Source organism: Felis catus, chromosome D3 (genome assembly GCF_018350175.1).
Source record: "Felis catus isolate Fca126 chromosome D3, F.catus_Fca126_mat1.0, whole genome shotgun sequence".
Classification (NCBI taxonomy): domain Eukaryota; kingdom Metazoa; phylum Chordata; class Mammalia; order Carnivora; family Felidae; genus Felis; species Felis catus.
The window spans coordinates 73806823-73828026 of NC_058379.1; the positions used below are offsets into that span (position 1 = coordinate 73806823).

The 21204-nt window shown below is 39.4% G+C and overlaps 1 protein-coding gene and 1 long non-coding RNA gene across 3 annotated transcripts in view; both read right to left on the bottom strand.

Moving 5' to 3' along the window:
- Positions 1-1656: 1656 nt before the first annotated feature.
- Positions 1657-21204, bottom strand: part of CCDC68 (coiled-coil domain containing 68) — a 49518-nt gene continuing 29970 nt past the window's right edge. For both annotated transcript variants that reach the window (XM_011288173.2, XM_006938921.3), the window contains exons 9-12: positions 15836-15941; positions 14429-14512; positions 5145-5221; positions 1657-2848 (exon numbers count right to left, since the gene is read on the bottom strand). In XM_011288173.2, coding sequence (XP_011286475.2) covers positions 2791-2848; positions 5145-5221; positions 14429-14512; positions 15836-15941 — 325 coding nt within the window. In that variant the 3' untranslated portion in view covers positions 1657-2790. The remainder of the gene's footprint in view (positions 2849-5144; positions 5222-14428; positions 14513-15835; positions 15942-21204) is intronic.
- On the bottom strand, positions 12467-13765 carry LOC123381445. The gene is made up of 2 exons (XR_006588425.1): positions 13703-13765; positions 12467-13592 (listed from the first exon to the last, which is right to left on the bottom strand). It is a non-coding gene; the product is annotated as an uncharacterized LOC123381445 (long non-coding RNA).

Genomic DNA, 21204 nt, shown 5'->3' on the forward strand with positions numbered 1-21204 from the left:
AAAGTGAAACTGTTTCTTTTCATTTCTACCTTCATATATTCACTTCAAGGTCCACTTCAGGCCTTCTTATCTAATGTATTAATTAGTATAATTATACGCACAATTATTTAGGCTACAACTGAACTGGTATTTCTTTTCCTGTATTTCTCGTGTGATACTACTTTCAGATTAATACTTTTTATTCTCCATTGTAATTGTTTGTTTTATGGCTCAGAAATATTTATTCCAAAAACATTCCAAATGATAAAAGCTGAGACAGTAAAGATATAGGAAAAATCTATATATGACAAGTAAATGATACTCTGATGCTATTAAAAAGATATTTTTGTATTTGAAGAGTCCAGATCTTTTTACACTGCTGAAACTGCTTGATCTTAGTCTCAGGAAATCCAAAGAACATTCCAAGGTGAACGTGGAGGGCACATGAGCACCTCCTATCCGTATCACGTCCAGTGGTACTTTCCGTGTTCAAAAATGTTATGCTAAGTGAAATAAGTCCTCCAGAGAAAGGCAGATACCATATGTTTTCACTCTTATGTGGATCCTGAGAAACTTAACAGAAGACCATGGGGGAGGGGAAGGGAAAAAAAAAAAGGTTAGAGAGGGAGGGAGCCAAAACATAAGAGACTCTTAAAACTGAGAACAAACTGAGGGTTGATGGGGGGTGGGAGGGAGTGGGGGGAGGGTGGGTGATGGGTATTGAGGAGGGCACCTGTTGGGATGAGCACTGGGTGTTGTATGGAAACCAATTTGACAATAAGTTTCATATTAAAAAAAAGAATAAATAAACAAAAAACAAAACAAAAATGAGCAGAGCGAGACCTCCATTAAATCCAGCAGTGTCTTCCTATTTTTGTCTTTAGAATACATTATTCTAATGGGAATCATTCTGGTTGTTAGGTCTGTTCAATGGATCCATTCCAAAATCTCGCATTTATTAACATCCAGCTTGGTGACTGAGGTGTAAGAGGAACCTAAGTGATCACCAGGTGAAAAGTGAATTCACACACTACACTGCAAATGCTTGAAGCAGAATTCATGATCCCAATCTCCCACAAATGTGCCTGAAAATACACTGCCAAAAAGTCTTCCATGTGGTATAAGGTCATGATAATAAATGTAAAATTAGAAGATTTTTAGCAAGTTCTGAACTATGTTCTTATGAGGGTAGTCCAAGTAGGTGAAAGGCCAACTTATTGCAGGAAAATATTTATGAGTAAAGGTTCTTTCTGTCACTCACAGGATGGTGCAGATAGCCAACAAGGAAGCTGTTTCATTAAAGTAGCAAAAAGAAAAAGCATTTCTATAGTGTGGGAGTATCTCAGACCATCAAGCGAGCAGGTAGAAGGAATACTGACAGCCAAATCAAGAGGTCCAAATCCTCGCTCCATAGTAGCCGCAGGGAAAATTACTGGGCCTCACAGCATCCACCCCTGTGAGATGGTAATAATAGTATGACTTGCTTTTGAGGTCTTTTGGGTAGATTAAAGCAATTAATACAGGTAAAGTACTTAGAATTGTTCCTGGCATCGGAGCCGTGTCATAAATGCTATTAAATAACTACATCTGAAAAACCAGCAAGCAACAAAAACATGATTCACGAAATGCACACATATAGTTACGCAACATTTCAAGGATTACAGTACGTCAATGAAGTTATAAATGCGTCACGTAATCTCATTTGAATGTATTTTTAAATATTTCATAGATAATACTGATATTTCACATTCCACATTTGAAAGGCTTGAAGCAGCTTTCCTGAGAAAATGTTTGCAGTCGTACACCAGAGAGGATAATCAAAAGGCTTACAAGTAATTCACCCTCCAGCAGGGCTAAGTCTGCCCATTATTCATTTAGTTCAAGTGCCTTCTATCCTGTTAGCCCGTTTGCACTTCTACAAATTAGAGTCTGGTTTTCCTCATAGCAAGCACAAACTCACCTGTGATGAATGCCTGTATCAAAATGCAAGCACACTCTCACCAAGGCACTGGACATACGATGGATGGAGAATCTTCCCAGCTATAGACAGTGTGAGCTGACGGCATTGTGTTCCTATTCTTCCCCCCAACTATTTTCTTAGCTAATACAATGAATCTTACAAAGAAAATTAGGCACCAGGTCAGAGTCACAAACTACATTTCTTCATGCTTACTTGTGGGTTATCTCTCACAACCAATTCTCAATCCCAGCTGAAGAACAATGGCTTCCAGAGGTGTGGTAAGATGCCGTGATTCTTAGCAATGGAGGGCTGCGTGGATTGGGGAATTAGCTAAAAGAACCTACTTCTCCTGCCCATAATGCCATAGAGAATAACTCTCCTACTAATGATAGGTCAGGAGATGAATTTATAAATTCATGTTAGGATATTTCTTGTTATTCAAAGTTAACTCTAAAATATATCATTTATTCACACACATGTACATACACTCTTCCATTTGTATACATAAAAACCACTATCAGAAGGTTATAGTTGACAACCTTAAACCACTCCCTTCAGCAAAAATCTGCAAAAAATATTCAGATTCTTTTTGAAGTTTAAAGCAAAATTCATCTTCCATCAAATGCCCCAGGTCTCTTCACCCATTCAGTAAATTTTGAAGGAAGAGTTCCTTGCCTTGAATATACATTTGTTTGATTTTCTGGAGTGTCCTCTTCCTGCAGAGCCGTTGACGTATAATCCCATTGAATACTGCCAGTGAGCCATTTTAACTTGCACATTTAGTCTGTGTTTCAAGGAATAAATAAGAACCACATAGTGATCTTTCTTATTGAGATCTTCAGCTAGTCAGCTCACTTCTGGAGCCTGATCAACATCAGATAGGGCGTAGTGCCTTCAGTCTTCAATTCACTATAGAAAAGATCAAATAATTATTGATAGCACATTAAACTTTAGTGATATAATTGGTGTATCACCACCATTTCCATCTCCACCACCGCTATACGACCAAATATGAACTAATTGCTTTAATCTAAGAGATCTGGTGGTTAATTGATTGACTGACTAATTCCCCATGAGACATGATAGAATCATACTGTGGAAGCATCTAACTTATGTAAATTCAGCTAGCTGTAGAGGGACAAGAGTGAGGAAGAGGGGAAGTGAGAGAGAATTAGAGACTATATCTGCCATTCCATGCAGTGAAGGCATGCATTGGAGTGACCTGGAGACAGGAAACACGAATCAACCCTCCTGCCAGGATGTTTGAGTCCTGTGGGCTTCTCAAGTCTGAACTTCTCCCCTCACTGTGTGATTCCAGTATTTACAATATATATGTATGTATATATGTGTGTATACACACACACACACAAGTTTGTATGTGCATTTTGTTGTTGCTGGTTTTGTCTAAGAACATGACCCTGAATCTCCAGCAAACACCCTTTCTGGTGTTAACATCTATATGTTTTAATGCTCAAAGACACCACCTTGCTTTTTAGTATTTACTGAGAGATACAGAATTATATTTTGTGGGTAATTAAAGAGATTTGCTTGGATTAATTTTTAAATGCATATGATTTTCCCCCTGAACAGCTACTTTTCTACTCCAATCTCTCCCTTGAGTTATAATTCCACTGCATATGGGTGAACCCAGAATTACCACATACTACCACTTATGTTCTCAAAGCAGCCAATTGGCCATATTTCATTTTGCAAACATGAGACCTACCAAGTCATAGAAAGAAAAGAAATCTTTAAAACTAAAAGATGTTTAACAATGAATTTACTACAACTAAAGAATTGGCCATAGAAGTCATTCTTTCCAGCACATTCCCTCTGTACGGGCTAGAGTCTCTGCATTCAATACTGGAGTAGTTACAATAAAGAGACAAGCAGTTGATCTCTCCTTCACTCCACTCTGGCTACGTTCCCTACAGGGTCAAAACAGCTGATGCCTCACCACCCCAAGGGGACTGGTATCTGGTAAGGGAACAAAAAAAAAATCAATTGTCTTCCTTTTCCTTGGAAAGTCATGCTTGCTCTTCTGTTCTGGACTCTTCATTTCTTCCCCCACTGAAGTGACTACTTCTCTCACTGCTTCTGAAATGTGGGTATTTCACTTCCTCCTGTAATATTTCTGGGGCTTAATTTCTTTTCTTTATTGGAAGTTTCAGGGCTACTGGCCAAAAAGTGGATAACTTCGCATCAGGGGGACTGACAATTTTAGAAGAATCTATTCAGAATGGATTCATCTCATCTCTCATTACATATATCATTAGCAAAGGGAAGCAAGGCTGCAGGGAGTTCTGCCAAGGGAGATGGACCCACCTGAATTCTTGGACTGATACTCATCACAGCGGGCCTGATTTTCTACCTCAGGCAATGAACAGAAGAGAGTTTCAGAAAACAGGCTTCTGCCCTAGAGGGATTAGACTGGGAAATTCAAAAGCTGCTAGAACAGGAAGTTTTTAATCACTTTTTAAATGATTCATGTAATTACAGACTATGTTTTCTTTTAAGTGATAATTTCATAGAGTATTATGGAAATAAGATTTGAGCCCAGAAGTCTTTTTTTTTTCTTTTTTTACAACTTGTCACTTCAGATTCTGTCACCATTAGAAAGTGACTTTGATGGTTTCAACTATCGTTTTGATTGCTGTAGTGGGTCATTATCATTGCTTGATTCAGTCATTATTAGGTAGTTATTGAAGACTCTTGCCCTTAGCAATGCAGGAAATAAAGTGAAATACAAGGAACCATTCCTGCCTTCTTGACATTTACAATCTACCTGGTTTGAGATACAGTCATGGACATTTAAATAAATACAATTTATAATTAAAGTGTTCATCAATGCTACAGAAAACAGGAGTAACAGAAAAACAAGGACAATAGGGAAGATGATGTGTACTGCTTGTAGAAAGAGTTGAAGCAGATACCTGGCTTGTTTTATGGCACAAAGCAAGAAAAGATATCTAAATTTATTCATTCATTTATTCAGTAAGTATTTATATGTTAGGCTTTGAGGATTCAATGCTGAACAAATAACATAGGTCCAGTTCTCAAGAACTGGGAAACAGACAGTAAACAAGTGATTACATAAGTATTAATAGATTGGAATATTTCTCAAGTGGGATAGATGCCAACATTCATGAATGAATGTTCAACAAAGCTGTGAGGGCAGATGGCAGTGGGGGAAGAAAAAACGTACCTTGTAGAGACACCCTTGGATACTGTTGTTCTAGGAGTTTCAGACCAAAGTGCCACCTTGGTTTTTAGTTCTTTATTCTAAAGTGAAAAAAAAAAAAAAAAGATTACATAGGTAGCACATTGATTAGCCACATGCTTAATACTTCTGATCAACCCACCACCTACATCACTCCTTGGCAGTAAGCTTGTTGTTTCAGTCACTCTATTAAAACACAGAATGTAGCCGGTTGAGAGTCACTATTATCTCTGAAATTATAAAAACAACTTGAAGAGTGCATACTTTTCCAAGGGATTAAAATAGAGTATTCTACATTAGCCTCTGAAATTCAACAGCTGAACTATGTTTGATTTTAAAGTTTCTTTTATGTAGAAAGAGTTGCAAAGAACTTCACAAAATAACTTTATTACAGAACCTTGTTAAAGACACCCACAATATTTATTACATGTTTGTCTTTCTTGTGCAATCTCTTGATTATAAACTCCATGAAAATAAGCACCATCTGTTCTTTACCATATAGTTCATGGCATTTTTAGCCTCAATTTTCTCACTGAAGCCTCCGTTCCTTCATCTCTATACTAGTGGTAAATAATACATGTCTTGCCTACCATGTTGAAGTCGTTGGAAGAAAAATCTCATATGATCATAATATTTTAAATCTGGAAACGCTCTTATAATTCTGGGAGATAATGCAATGGCTGATAATAAGGAAGGCAACAGTTTCATTTCTCAGGTACAAATCCTAGCACAGCCACTTGATTGATAGCTTTGTGACCTCACTTAGTTTGCCTAACCTCTCTGAGCCCAATGTCCTCATCTGTAAAGTGGAATCATCGTTTTTTTCTTCGCAGGTTCTGAAATGAGATATTCAATATGTACTATGCCCAGTGTCTGGCACAGATTCTTAAGACTTAAGATTTTCCAGTCCAAATACCATTTTTATAACTAAAAACTGAGGTCCAAAGAGCTTAAGTGCCTAACGTCTTGTTCCTGGCAGAACCAGGGTTCAAAGTCATGTCCTTCTGCTGCAGTGCCACTGTCTCCTCTACAGCATAGTCACACCAAGCACATTCATTCAACAGATCTGGAAAATGAGACTTAAAACAGCGAAGCATCATGCTCACGGTTGTCAGTTGGCTGCACTGGCAAGCCAGAGGTGTTTAAAGGATACACCAGTATAGTAGGGTCTGGGACTGAAGGGTGGCTCGGTGGGAGGTTGACAGGGGGTGCTATAGCTTTAAAAGAACAGTAATACACCAGCTCCAATACCTATTAGGAAACTAAGAAGTTAAAGTGTCATATAATTGAAGTTTAAAAGGTATTTCCTAAAAGTCCACCAGACGGTTTGGAGCAAGCCAACACCAAAATGCATGTTTTGGGGAAACATGTTAGAATTTTCATGGAAGCAAGAGGTTTAATAGTTATGCATGCCTAGCAAATGTCAAGACGTTTTCCAGGTGCTTTCCGTATATCTATTCTTTGATAACTTTTATTCTTATGCATATTAAAGAAATAAGGCTGGCAAAACTCAAATTGTTTAGGTAACTTGTTTCTAATAACCCACACATTGTATATGCAGGACTCTGTTCAAATGTGCGAGCTTTATGCAATCCTGTGTGACTCCAAATCCTATGCTCTTTTCCCTGAAAGCTGTTTTCTGTAACCAGAAAAATTAGCTCAGCCTCCTTATATTACAAATAAGTAAATGGTGAGCCCCAGGAGACACAGAGATTCACTGATTTCTGAAGGGATTTCAGGTCTGATAAACATGAAACAGAAGAAAGGAAACCGTCAGGAAATTAATCAATAATTAATCTGCATCCATCCACCTCTTCATCCATCTATCCAGTTAGTTTCTGCCATGTCTATGGCACCAACCCATGGGCAGAGGGAATGTGAAGACGCACAAGAAAGCATGGATCTTCCTTTCCAGTATACAGTATACACGGCATGGTGGAAGTGATAAAACAAACATGTAAACATTAAAAAATAAAAAATAAAAAGTTCAGGAGATTCCCTAGGCAGTAGGTAATTAATCACTATGTAAAAGGTATAACAGAAATCAGTGAGCAGAATAATTTATGATATTTTCATACACAAGGAGATTTCAGCTGGACCTTGAAGACAAAATGAAATGGCCTAGGTGCAAAAGAAGGGAGAAAAAGGTTCTTAAAGTGTGATCTTGGGATATCAGCAATATCAGCGTCACCTGAGAACTTACTAGAACTACATACCCTCAATCTCCAATAAGATCTACTGAGAAACCCAGGGTAGCCAAGGAATGTGTTTTAAGAAGCTCACTTCTTAAAGTTTTAAGTGTTTATGTATTTTAAGATGACTCTGACGTCTGTTCAAGTTTGAGAACCACTGGACTAAAGTGCTGGTTTTCAGTGTTGGTTGTATATTGCAATTATCTGGAGAGATTTAAAAACTAATGAATCTAGAGTCTCATCCCAGAGATTCTGTTTAACTTTGTTGCAGTCTGGGTTCAAGAGTTTTCAAGACTCCATAGATAATTCTAATGTGTTGCTAAGATGAAGAAACTAAGATAAAAACATGGAGGCAAACCATAAGAAACTCTTACACAGAGAACAAACGGAGGGTTGCTGGAGGAGTGGTGGGTGGGGGGATGGGTTAGATGGGGGATGGGCGTTAAGGAGGGCGCTTGTTGGGATGAGCACTGGGTGTTATATGTAAGTGATGAATCACTAAATTCTACTCCTGAAATCATTATTACGCTACATGTTAACTAACTTGGATTTCAATAAAATTTAAAATAACTTTTAAAAAAGATGAAGAACCATTGAAGTAAGGAAAGCTGAGACAAGATGTGGATTTTGCCCCTTCATATCCCTCAGCATCTATACTGCGTAATAACTGAAAAATGGAACAAAAGTCTTCACACACATTGATCATTCACTGTGATGTTTCAAGAGTTAAGCACTTAACTAAAGTCTCATGTAGGAAATGTACTTCAGATTTAATAAACTGATAATAAAGAGGTAAAGTTAATATACACTCCAAACAAGTGTAAGCACATATCATTGACCAAGTATTGCTGAGAAAAACTCCTCTCTATACAATACTCTGCAAGTTAGGAAGCAATTCAAATCACATCATGATGACAACAAATACTAAAATAATCCAGGCTGGACAATTATGTAGAGGCTACTGGCATTTTGTCCAAAACGAATTCCTAGTTTCTCAAGTTGCTAAGTACCAAACAGTACAAAAGCATAGGAGTTATCATATTAGACTGTCTTTATTTTCATTTATCTCAACTTCCATGCTGATTTATTTCATTGACTAGATTTAGATACTTATTTTTGATTCATGGGCTTTCATAGTTTTTCCTTTAATTAGAACAGCCATATCTACGAGTTTTATTACATCGTTACTTTACAAAACTACAAATCAATGACCAGAATATGTCTGCTTTTTTATGACTCTATCCAAGGATAGTTTATTGACATGATTTTACAAGAGAGCCTAATTTTTTGCATACTTTCTACCAACACATTCTTGTTAAATTAAATGTTAGGGATGATGTTGGTTATATAAAATAAGATAATCTTCAATGTTTAGAAAATGGTATAATTTCTGAAGACACATTTCCCTATCAGCAGGTCATTAGTGAGGAAGCTAAAAATGCATGAAATGCATGAAATGTGAGAGGAATGTCAGTGCTGAAGATTAAGATGATAAAGATATCATACAAAAGTAGAAAGAAAAACAATTTTGGTAGAGTTAAGCAGAAATTTTCCAGTGATATTAAAAAAAATTTTTAACCTTAAAGCTTTTTAATATTTATTTATTTATTTTGAGAGAGAGAGAGAGAGAGAGAGAGCGCAATCAGAAAGGAGCAGAGAGAGAGAGAGGGAGAGAGAGAATCCCATGCAGGCTCTGTCCTTTAAGCACAGAGCCCAACGAGGGGCACAATCCCATGAACCATGAGATCATGACCTGAGACGAAATCAAGAGTCTGATGCTTAACTTACTGAGCCACTCAGGCACCCCAAAGATTGTTTTTTTAAAGAACAGAGTTATATGAGTGTATATATCTCCCTTGCAGAGAGGGGGGGAAAATACCCTGCTAGAACAGAAAGAATGTCACAGAAAAAAGTATTTGTTACCAAAAAAAGTATTTGTTACCATGACTCAAAAAACTGGAAAATGGAAAACATTTTAATATAGGAAATGTGACCATGACTAAAATAAATGTAAAAGGTCTGGCAAATTTAATGACTTCATTTCTAAACACATAATGTATGTACACACATATATTTCACACATTAATATAAGCACATGCACATACACACCCCCTGAGCACATACTTAATCACTCAAATAAACAGATTTTGTGGTGGTGATGGGGGGAGGGGAGCAGGTGCTTCCAAGGCAAGAAGACTCCAATGCAGCAAAGTGACGTTGAACGAGTTTCTTAACTTCTCTGAATCTCAGTTTAATCACTTATGAAATGTAGTAATAACTTTCTCCCAGAGTAGTTTTGAGGATCAAATAAAATGAAGCATGTAAGCATGCCTAAAAAGAGATGAATGCTTTTGGTATGGATGAGAAAACTATGCTGTCTGTGTGGTTTAGACTGGTGATGTGCTTACACAGGTTGTTCAAGCTCAGGTGACCACTTTTTATAAATGGAATCAATTCATCCTGTTATATAATGGATTCTAAAATAGGCAGCGGTCTTAAATTTACAGTGAAAGCCAGCCTACCCCTGCACATCCCAGTTAAGAACTTCATAATAATCACTAACTAGGACCAGACCAGAAATAGGCTAACCATGGCTCAAGCACTCACTAAATTCAAGTACGGGTCAAATATCACAGGTCCAGAGATGCTTTTCCTGATTCCCATCACTCTCTAACATATTGTCATATTCTACACTTTTCAGAACACTTATTCTCCCCAATTGTTTATTTACTTGTTTATGTGTTATTATCTGTATTTTCAATTAAAGTACAAGCTAGATGAGGTCAGGGACAGTCTGTTCTGTGCATTACCCATATACTCAACATTTGAAACATTTCCTGGTATATCATAAAGACACATAACTATTTGATGGATAAATTAAATTCATGTGGTTTGGACTTTATAAAGCTGAAGTGGTTACTGTAAAATTCCTTGCTGTGAAGGAAAAGATTTATCTACAGAAGATAATAAATTTTGAGAATATATAAAGACATTCATCCAATAGTGCCATAGTTTGAAGCCTTTTTGTAAAAGAAAACATTAATATATAGTGGCTTGAATCAAGCTATCTACAGAGAATCTGAGACAGTATTGAGAGGTGCTTTCACATCACTGCAAAGAGTCTGTGGCCAACCAAGAAGTTTCCACGAGGGGAACAAATCTGTTGCTTTCTCATATCATACCAAGTGGCTAATCAACAATTATTTGCTGAATTTTTGAGAAAATAGAAACATAGTACATGGGAAACAAATACACTGTTCTGGTAGTACCACTGATACCTTGATCCTGTGATGACAGCTGGCACTTCATTACGTCTGACCCAGAACCCAGAACCACAATGCAGTGAAAGCCCAGAGACAGGTAATCTCTCCAATTAAAACATATTACCAAAGTGCAGTGAGTAAAGCAAGAGGGCACTGGAGCCAAAACAGGCAGATACACCATTGGAACAGATTTCCAACATGAAAGTTCAGTCTAGGATAAAAGGCATTTCAAATGCATGAAAGAAGCCCAGACTTCTCAGTAAAGTGAGACAACTAAAAAGTTAGATCCCTACCTCACACCAAACTTCATGAATTACATGAAAACTTGGATTTAAATGAGATTCCCAGTCTAAAATGGGAATCTGAGAACATGTGTTTATCATCTCCCCCTTCTTATATTTTATTAAAATAATAACAAATGATTTCTATGTATTAAAATCCCTTAGTAATGGGGGGGGGGGGGAAGACTATCAGCAGATTGGAAATATGAGGACTGAAGGACTGCTGACTGCCAGAGCAGAGGCAGCTGCAGGTGGGCCTGTGGCCACTGAGGGAGATGACTGATCCTGCAGACACCTAGAAGTCAGAGAACACATTATCAAAAACCTTAAAAATGGATATACTCTGAGTTACCAATTCCACTTCTAAAAATTTATCTTAAGGAAGGAAGTAAATATATAAATGATTAGTGATCTTTGTATAAAGATGTTGAATTCAGTGTTGTTCACAAAAGCAATACTGAGGGGTGCCTGGGTGGCTCCGTTGGTTAAGCATCCGACTTCTGCTCAGGTCATGATTTCGCAGTTCATGAGTTCAAGCCCCACATCGGGCTCTGTGCTGACAGTTTGGAACCTGGAGACTGCTTCAGATTTTGTGTCTCCCTCTCTCTCTGCCCCTCCCTGCTCATGCTCTGTCTCTCTCTCTCTCTCTCAAAAATAAATAAACATTAAAAAAATTCAAAACAAAACAAAACAACAACAACAAAAACCCCACAAATGTAATACTGAAAAACAATCTAAGGTCCAACAATAAGGAGTGAGTTAATTAAATTATTGTAGATCAATATAGTGGCCATTTAAAGATAATACAAATGAAATCTGTTTGGTAAGCATAGACTTCTTGATATGTTGCTATATAGAGAAAAAGACTCCTTGGCATGGTCTCTTCCTACTTTTCCAATGTCATTCCATGCTATTACATACCACTCTCAGATTAGAAGCAATCACAATGGCTCCCTGTCCTTCTGCCTGACCTGCCCTACCACCCAGTTTTCCACTAAGCTCAGATTAAAACTCATTTTCTTAGAGAGCTTGCTCCCACCCACCAAACTAAATCTTCTATCCAGGTGTTCTCTCTCAGAATATCTTGTTCTTTTCTGGCAGAATGCTTCCAAAATATTGCAAGTTACGTGTTCATTTATGTGTCTGTTTCCCTCTCTAGGCAGTAAAGTCCAGAGTGCAGGGCTCACTTATGTCTATTTTATTCAATATTGTTTTCCCTACCTTAGTATCTACATCATAGTAGCCACTCAATACATACTTATAGAATTAACTACAAGATTGATGATGTGAGCAAATGAGTGAAATGAATAAAAGCTTAAAAATACAATGAAATAGGGGCTCCTGGGTGGCTCAGTTGGTTACATGTACTTCAGCTCGGATCATGATCTCACAGTTCATGAGTTGGAGCCCTGCATCAGGCTCTCTGCTGTCAGCACAGAGCCTGCTTCGGATCCTCTGTCCCCGTCTCTTCCCACCCCTCCCTGTCTACCTCTCTCTCTCTCGAAAATAAATAAACATTTAAAATAAATTAAATAAATTAAATAAATAAAAATACAGTGATATAGACATTATGCCATAAATAGTCTATATGTTTAATACCTATGCACACATATGTACCAGTCACATAAGAGTCTCATAGAAAAACAGATATAAACAACTGTGCTGACTCATGGACGGCAGGTTTGCATAATTTTCTTATTATATTTGGCTATCCATATTTCTTAATTTATATAGAAACGAATGACTATTAGTTACATACAAATCACAAAAGAAAAAATATTCTCTCAAGTAACATTTGCCAAAATGTTTGCCAAAAGTACACAAAGCTGTGAGGAAATACCCTTCGATACCTTTCTTGGGAGGAAGAGGCTCAAAGGGATATGAATCCCATCATCTGAGGCCCCTTGAGACTGACCAGCCGTTACTGGGCACTGGAGGGGAAACCAGTTTTGAGCCAATTATTCCAGAAAAATCGTTGCATTTTTCAGCTGCACAGAGATGCCAGTATTTTTATCAACCAGTCACGTGTAACCTAAAGAAGGTGAAAATCTAAGAAAAGCCCAAGGCTTCGAGGCCCCAACCACCAGGACAGAGAGAACAGTGGTCCTCTGGAAAGGTCGACATGGAAAAACACGGCAATGGTTACAAAAGTTAAGATGTAAACATATTTACGGCCTCTTCACGTTATTATGATATGTTTGGGGAAAGCAGAAAGAACACGGTGGTGCGAGAAACGGTGTGGCAGTGTGCTGGGAGTATGGTGGTGCGGCTCCTCCCTGGGCTACCCTGTGGGGGGAGAAAAGCCCCCAGAGAGGAGGAGAAATCTAGTGGAAGTCAGAGCATCTCTGTGTTCCTCGGGACAGGAGTGCATGGCAGGAAGTCGGAACACAGAAGAATGAAGTAGAAAAGCTGACCCGTCCAGGCGGCGAATGATGAGTCTCTGACAGAGAAGGAAGCGGTGGCCCTGAGCACCGGCGAGAGCCCAGGTGGACGCAGCTGTGGCATCTTGGGCACTCCAGCCACCCCTGTGTGGGCTTTGCGGCACTTGCTGGGAGGTGGGGCACAGCCGAGCCTGGGTCTGTAGCCGAAAGTCTATAAAGGGCCTCCCTAGTGAAGCGGAGATGAGCGGGCGGGAAGAAAAGCACGTTTCTGATGGTAAATTATGAAGCGTTATGCTAGGCTTCAGGTTTCAAAACACTGAAAAATAAGAAAATTACAATAGGCTTCTTGAAGTGGGTGAGCCCTGATGCAAAGGGCGGAAGCCGCGATCGATGTGAAAGATAAATGAGGAGGAAAGAGAGGAGCACCTGGGTGGCTCAGTCGGTTAAGCGTCCGACGTTGGCTCAGGTCAAGATCCTGTGGTTTGTGAGTTCGAGCCCCACATCAGGCTTTGCGCTGACAGCCTGGAGCCCGCTTTGGATTCTGCGTCTCCCTCTCTCTGCCCATTGCCTGCTCAAACTCTGTTTCTCTCTCTCAAAAGTAAACATTAAAAAATTAAAAAAAAAAAAAAGAGGAGAAAAAAGGACATCTCAGGGCAGGAAAGAGACAAAGATATAAGACAGCAAAGCCAGCTACCTGGCTGGGTCTGAATTCACACAAGGTGGTCTTGACCAGGCTTCTAATTCACATCCACATGTTATTTTGTATCTCCCCAATATAGCAAGCATTCTGGAATATTTGGGTGAGCTTTCCACAGTTACTTAATAGTATTTAATGTTATAAAATAAGGTTTAATACTTTAATGTTATTAAGAGTACCTCGCCCACAAATCTATAATTTCTTATGCATAGAAGACACACATCTACCCACACTCACAAAAAGACGCTCATATATACACACAGACACAAGTACACTCACACAGAGATACTCAGGCACAATGACACACACACCCGTGCACACACAGACTCACTGTGTCACAGTGGCACACGAGCACACACGACACATCCACACACAGGCTCATGGAGACACCGAGAACCCCCACACACTCACCCGCAATCAATCATACTGAAATATACATCACATTCCCTCCTTACCTGGGCTTCAAGTATGTTAACTTTTTCTTTCAGATTTTCAATCCTTTTATCTTGTTCTTTCAAATTAGTTTTTAATCCTTCCATCTAAGAATTAGGAAACACAATTGGAAGAATCTCGTCAGACAACAGGGAAGTTACTTAAGTCAGAAATTGCACAGGTTTTTAGGGTCAACTGGCGCCCATCAAGTTAAAAAATTAAATCCCAAAGCATTAGTGGGCTCAGCAGGTTGCAGGAAATAGCAGGGCACATTGGCACCTGGGGAGGAGAGCACGTGGGCAGTCCTATTAAACACTGTCATCTTTGGAAAACCTGTTTAAACCGAATCCAGCGGGCACGCATCCTGTGGGAACCAGCTTTGGCCATCACTCTCTGTCTCCACCGCATAACGTTTTCCTACTGAGGGTACAGAGGTGGGTGGCCGTCACACAAGGCCACCGCCTGGCACGGGGAAGCTCCCCGAGGCAGAGATCTGGTCAGCCTGCGGCGGCATCACGAGCTGAGCCTGCTTTGCTTGGGAAGAAAAGCATCTGCCAAGAAACAATGCGGAACTGGGGAGGTGGGGTATGAAGACCAGAACAGAGCGGGAAGAGAAGAAACCCAGGGGTTCTAAGGCCGATTCCGCCACTGTCATTTCTGTCACTGAACTACTCTGAGCCTCAGTTTTCTCATCTGGAAAATGAGAATCTGGGATACCCTCTAAGTCCCTCCGGGCTCTCAAGTGCCATGACTCAATTCTCTGCACTTTTGGTGAGGTCCTAGCCAACTGTTTTATTTGTGTCGGGGTGGTATGAGAGGTAGTTGGGAGGATTCCTTTTGGAAACAAATATTAGGTAGTAAAAAATGATGGAAGGTCTAATTTTAAGTCTAAAGCAGAGCCCTCAAACCAGATCAATAGATATCTTGAAATAAACTGGATGCGTACACAATCCACCGTCCATCTGGCTGCTACCGCAATTACCTCTTCTCTTTCACCTGCCAGGACGTTTCCAGAGAAGAATGGCCAGGCTACACCCCTGTCCCCACACACCTACTAAGTAAATTTGCTGTTTATGAGGTTATAAAAACAGATCATCGTGTCCTCAGAAAGGGCTGAAGCTTCTAACCTCCAAAATCGTCTAAAAAAACAGTGTACATTCCCCGGCTCAGAACCCCTTTTAAAAAATCATGGAAACAACTAAAGAGCAGTTAAACGCAATTTCCCAGATATCTTCATTGAGAACGCTACAGGTGTTGACATAGAGACAAAAGAAGGCATTGAACACAGGGTCATGCTGCCTGGGAATAAAAAGGAAATGTCAGCGGGGAGAAGAATCTCACTGCTTGTAAGGTCCAGACAAGCTGCCTGTATTCGGTCTTCGCACTGTAAACATCCCATCTACCAGAGAAACACACTTGATTAATCTGACCTCCTGGATGACGCTGCGCAGGTTCTGATGTTGGGAATGAATCACAGACTGCAGATGAGAGGTCTGCTCCTGGAGAAGGGCAATCTCCATCTGAAGATCGTGGCAACTGGAAACACAAAAGGAAAAAGAAAGAGATTTGCTGAAGCACGGAGCAGCTCATTTTTACAGCTAAGCTGCCAGGCTGTCCTCACACATGACCCTGTTACTGGGCATCGCGGGGAAAGACGCTGGGGGCCCCATATGCCACACAAGACACTGAAGATAAACAGCCACAAAGCGGTCTCTGAGGAGCTCAGACACGAACTTGAATGAGAATATCCATTCATGTCAACAACTCCCTCCTGGCCATCTGTGACTTCCCTCCCTCCAGGAGGTAGTTGAGTCAACCTGTATTGAGCCAGATGAAGCACTCACATATCTAACCTATCGTGCTTATGAGCACCCACAGATCTAGAACTCAGTGGGATGCACAGATAATTATGTAAGGATAGCAGGGCTAGAATATGGGGGGCCAGGAATGCAGACTTTATATACAATGAGAAACCAATTTCTAATGATACACAGTTGGTGTGTGTTGTGGATTGACTGTGTTTGTCTTTTATTATTATCATTATCGTTATTACTATTATTATTTCGGCTTCCTACTTTGGGTATTCTACCACCTATAAATAGAGCATAAAAAAAAGGAAATTAAATTCCAGCTAATATTTTGAGTCCACATCAACCATTATGAAAAAAAGATGGATGATGTTTGAATTTAGATTATTCATACTTTTCCAAAACTCCACTTAGGTAACTGGAACTGATTATACAGCTTTTGACTTGCCAATATTTTCTTCTTGCCAATATTATTTTAGTTTTGAGGCAGCATGCATTGTGGCCAGGTCACCAAGCTTGGAAGCATTGTGACAGTCACATAGCAGACGGAATAATCCCTACTTTCATTACTTTACAGGACTATACTTAAAGAGGTTAGTGAATATGCTTTGGGAAAATAAGATTTTACACAGTAATATATTAATTTTTGTAGCTATTAAGGTTTATAGCTAGTAGCCACCACCAATGAAATTGCAATTCTGATTTTTATAGCCTCTACAAACATTGCAAAGGTCACGGACATTCATGTGACACTACAGAACATATTCTCATTTGAAAAAAAAAAAAGAGAGTTTCATTTTGTTTCACATCATGTACTAAAACATTGCTTCTCAAACTTAATATGCATTGGAGGATCTTGTTAAATCATGAGGGAATCTTGTTAAAATGCACATCTGATCCAGCAGGCTGGGGTCGGGCTTGGGATTCTGCTTTTTCAATAGGCTCCAGGTTGTTGCCAATGAGTCTGCCTGCCCATGAACCACTGAGGTTGGCTCGATATCTCCTACTGTATGATATACTCTCTCAAAGCCAAGTAACTTGCAGGCAACTTGTAATACTTAAGACAGTCTTTTAATTGTTCCCCTGTTTTGGTTTTGCATGAGAGAGCTTTAAAAATAGTTTGTTTCACTATAGAAAAAATTAATCTCTATAAAACTACAGAAGTTCTTGCATAAGTACCAATATTATATAATGTTAGCCGTTACTCTTTACTTATCCTATGGAATTAAATAATATATGCTATAAAAATACCATGCAATTACACAAAATATATGTAAAATGTAGTTCATTATTGTTCACAGCATAAAAATTGGAACGCTAAATGTTCATCAATAGAAGACTAATAAAACAAATTATGCTAGATCCATGCCATTTTTATTTTACATATACATATATGTTACAGAGATAGGCCAATAGACTTGACTTATATCAAAGATGATTCTGCAGAATTTTATAAAAAGGATGGTCTTTTCAACAAATGAAGAGACAACTTCAGTTGTTCTGAGACAACTCTACATTCATATTAAAAAAAAAAAAAAGAAAATTAATCCCGACCTCACCTCATAAGAAAAATAAATTCCATGTAGATTGTAAATAAGCTGGAGACCCCAAAGACCTTTAGAATATAATACAGAAGAACACCTTCATGAATCTGCAATAGGCAAAGGTTTTTTAAAATAGCACTCAAGACAGTATTAGCCACAAAGTTAATTTTGACTAGACGAAAATGAAAATCTTCTAATCATCAAATGAGAGGGTAGAGGATAGCCTCAGAATATTGAACTGAAATGACTAATAAAGGCACTGTACTCGGGATCTATAAGGACCACATCTACCCATAAACAAGACAGATACCCCAGTAGAAAAATTAGAAAGGGACTTGAAGAGGCACTGCCCAAAAAAGAGGAGTTTAGGACATATGGGGCAGAGAAGGCAGACAAAGGTCTGCCCAACAGCTGGTGCTAAGACTCAAAACTGCTCCGGTGAAGAGGCAAAACAGAGAGAAGAAGAAGGAAGGAGGAGTCACTCAGGACTTCCTGGGAAATAGCGAGAAAGAACTCAGGATTCCTTACAGAGGCAGGCTGGCTTTGAATATTTATAAACTGTTCACAAACCCATAAGAAAATTAAAAAATAAAATATAAACTTGTAAAAATATTGAAGACCAGTATTCAAAATGGTCTCATTGTGTCTTTCGATGATCCAGAACTCAGACCAAAGGGGAAAAAACGATGGTTTTAGAAGATGGGGCGGGGTGGACCTTACGCTCCTCAAAATATGAAGCTCAGGAAATTTCTCCACCTATTCCACGACGGCGTTACCATAGAAGTCACTGTAGATAAATAAAAATCTGAAAGAGGTCTCAAAGTGGAAGAAAATATTTCTAGCAGCATTCTTGAAAACACAGGCCTTTCATTTCAGGCTTATCTGTATTAATACATAGAACAGGGACTAATATAAATCGGAGAAATTCTCTCTTAGGATTGTCCAATAAATATGAAACCTAGTCACCCACTTAAGGTCTTTAAGTGTGGGAATATACTGAAATCAGCTGCCATTTGAGCTCCCTTTAATCTCCGCTCTTTATCTTTCAGTGAAAGCACTCAACTTTAATAAAGAGGTACTAACGCAAAACAGCAGGAAGAAAACATTACAAAGGCCAGGCCTAGAAAAGGATACCAAGCCCTAACAAATATCTGATTCACGCTCTGCCTCCCAGTGTCTCAATATAAATATAAAGTAAAGGCTGAAATTAAAATACCTTTGAAAAACTTACACTGGGAAGATGCAGGTGTATTTTTCCCTACTCTTCCCACTGAGTACAACCAAAAACACAAGACGACTCTGGAAGGTGGAGAAGAAGGCAGATCAGCTCAAGACCGGAGAATCCAAGGAACAACACAATGTTGAGTTCTTTGCGTTTTCTTTTTGCCTCATATATCCCAGACTCGGAGCTGAAAAACTCTGCAGCCTGGAAATGCCAATGGGAGCAGACAAAAAATGCCCCATCTATAAGAGAGGAAAAGCTTGGCCCTATCCTTTTGAGGAAGGGAATTGGGAATCCTCTCTGCATTCAGAGCACCAATCCTATCTTTAACTTGCAGAAATGTAAAAACGAATGGCTTAGCCTTTAGTAATATGGGACCATTATAGCCTAAGTACTTGGCGAGAAGCAAACCCTCAATCGCTTTGATGACCAATGTCTGCCAGTCACTTGGCCAAAGGAAATTGAATTAATGGAGAATTGTCTCCAGTGTGTCCATTCATCAGGATACTTTAAAACCTATCTTAGGGTTAACTTACACCATCAGAGGGCAACATTATTCAACCGCATTGCCCTCTACTCCAAACTTACAAAGGCTTTGACTGAATTGTTTTCTGACATCATGTTATTCTTTTGTAGAGGATTTTTCTGAGGTACAGCTCCTGTGTTTCTCAAAAGGATAACTCTAAAATGGACTTTTGTTATATCACAAGGCAGAGGGACAGGTTGGAAAACTGCCTTCTGCTCATAGACACACAGGGGAATTAGGAAACCAGTCCAAGGGAAAGTCTCCAGAGGTCTCCAGAAATGAAAGAAGGTCAAATATCCTCTATAGCAAAACGAGAACAGACTGCTCTAAGAATTCTAGAACCCAAGCTCCCTAGAGGCTGTGTAATCGCTTCACCAGTTAGAAACTCTGCTCTCTCCCTAAAAAGCTAAGAATGGATTAAATTAAATAAGGTACCTGGAGTTATTCTATCTGTCAACAGCAAAACATAATACATGCGGTGGTTTATTAGTGATGGTAGTAGAAATATGGACTCAACCTTGTTTTTAATGAGATGCTTCTGCCAAATCTCTTAACTCTCGTTAAAAGTAACTGTAAGGGTTAGCATAAGGTATTATAATTATATGTTCATATCCATATACAAAAAAACTGTCACTTTCTCCTGAATTATAAATACCTAAAAGTCATCTTCTTTAGAGATGCTTTTAAAAATTTTTTTATTAAAAAAAGTTTTTTAACATTTATTCATTTTAGAGAGAGAGAGAGAGCGAGCATAAGTGGGAGAGGGGCAGAGAAAGAGGGAGACACAGAATCTGAAGAAGGCTCCAGGTTCTGAGCTGTCAGCACATAGCTTGACGCAGGGCTCGAACCCACAAACTGCAAGATCACAACCCGAGCCGAATTGGGATGCTTAACAGACTAAGCTACCCAGGCACCCTGAGATGCTTTTTAATATTAAAAATACCAAGTTAGACCATAATGAATCTTTTCATCAAAATGGCAGAAAGTCATGGCACCCGTCAAACCCATCCTGCCTAAGGAAAATTTAATCACCCATACCCCCCCCTGCTCAGAGGAGCTACCACAGGCTATTTTGGGGGTAAGGGAAGACCACCCGTAGGCCTGGGAGTTGGTGCCTGCCAAAAGGCCATTGGTTAGGGGCACCTGGGTGGTTCAGTCGGTTGAGCTTCCGACTTCCGCTCAGGTCATGATCTCACAGTTCGTGGGTTCAAGCCCTGCATCGGGCTCTGCGCTGACCACTTGCTCAGAGCCTGGAGCCTGCTTCAGATTCTGTGTCTCCTTCTCTCTCTGCCCCTCCCCTGCTCACGCTTTGTCTCACTCTGTTTCTCAAAAATAGATAAATGTAAAAAAAATTTTTTTAAAAAGCCATTGGTTAGATGACAACACAGGGGATGGTTAACATGAGCAATCTGCCCAGCAGGAAGTAGTATTAGGCCGGCAGACTCTTTCCTCTGCAATGTGAAAGGAAACTACAGAGAATATAAGCCCGCTGGAGAAAACCACTGAGAAAAGTTAATAAATCATACAGGAGAAACAAAGGGCGAGGAAGAATGAAACTGCAGAACACCCATGACTGAATAGGAGCAACAACATAATCTGGTTTTTAAAAACGGAGTTGGTGCTGATGTGTGGTCCTCCTGTCTTCCCAAGAGATGCATCTTCTTTATGGCCATACCTATCCAATCTTCACCTAACAGAA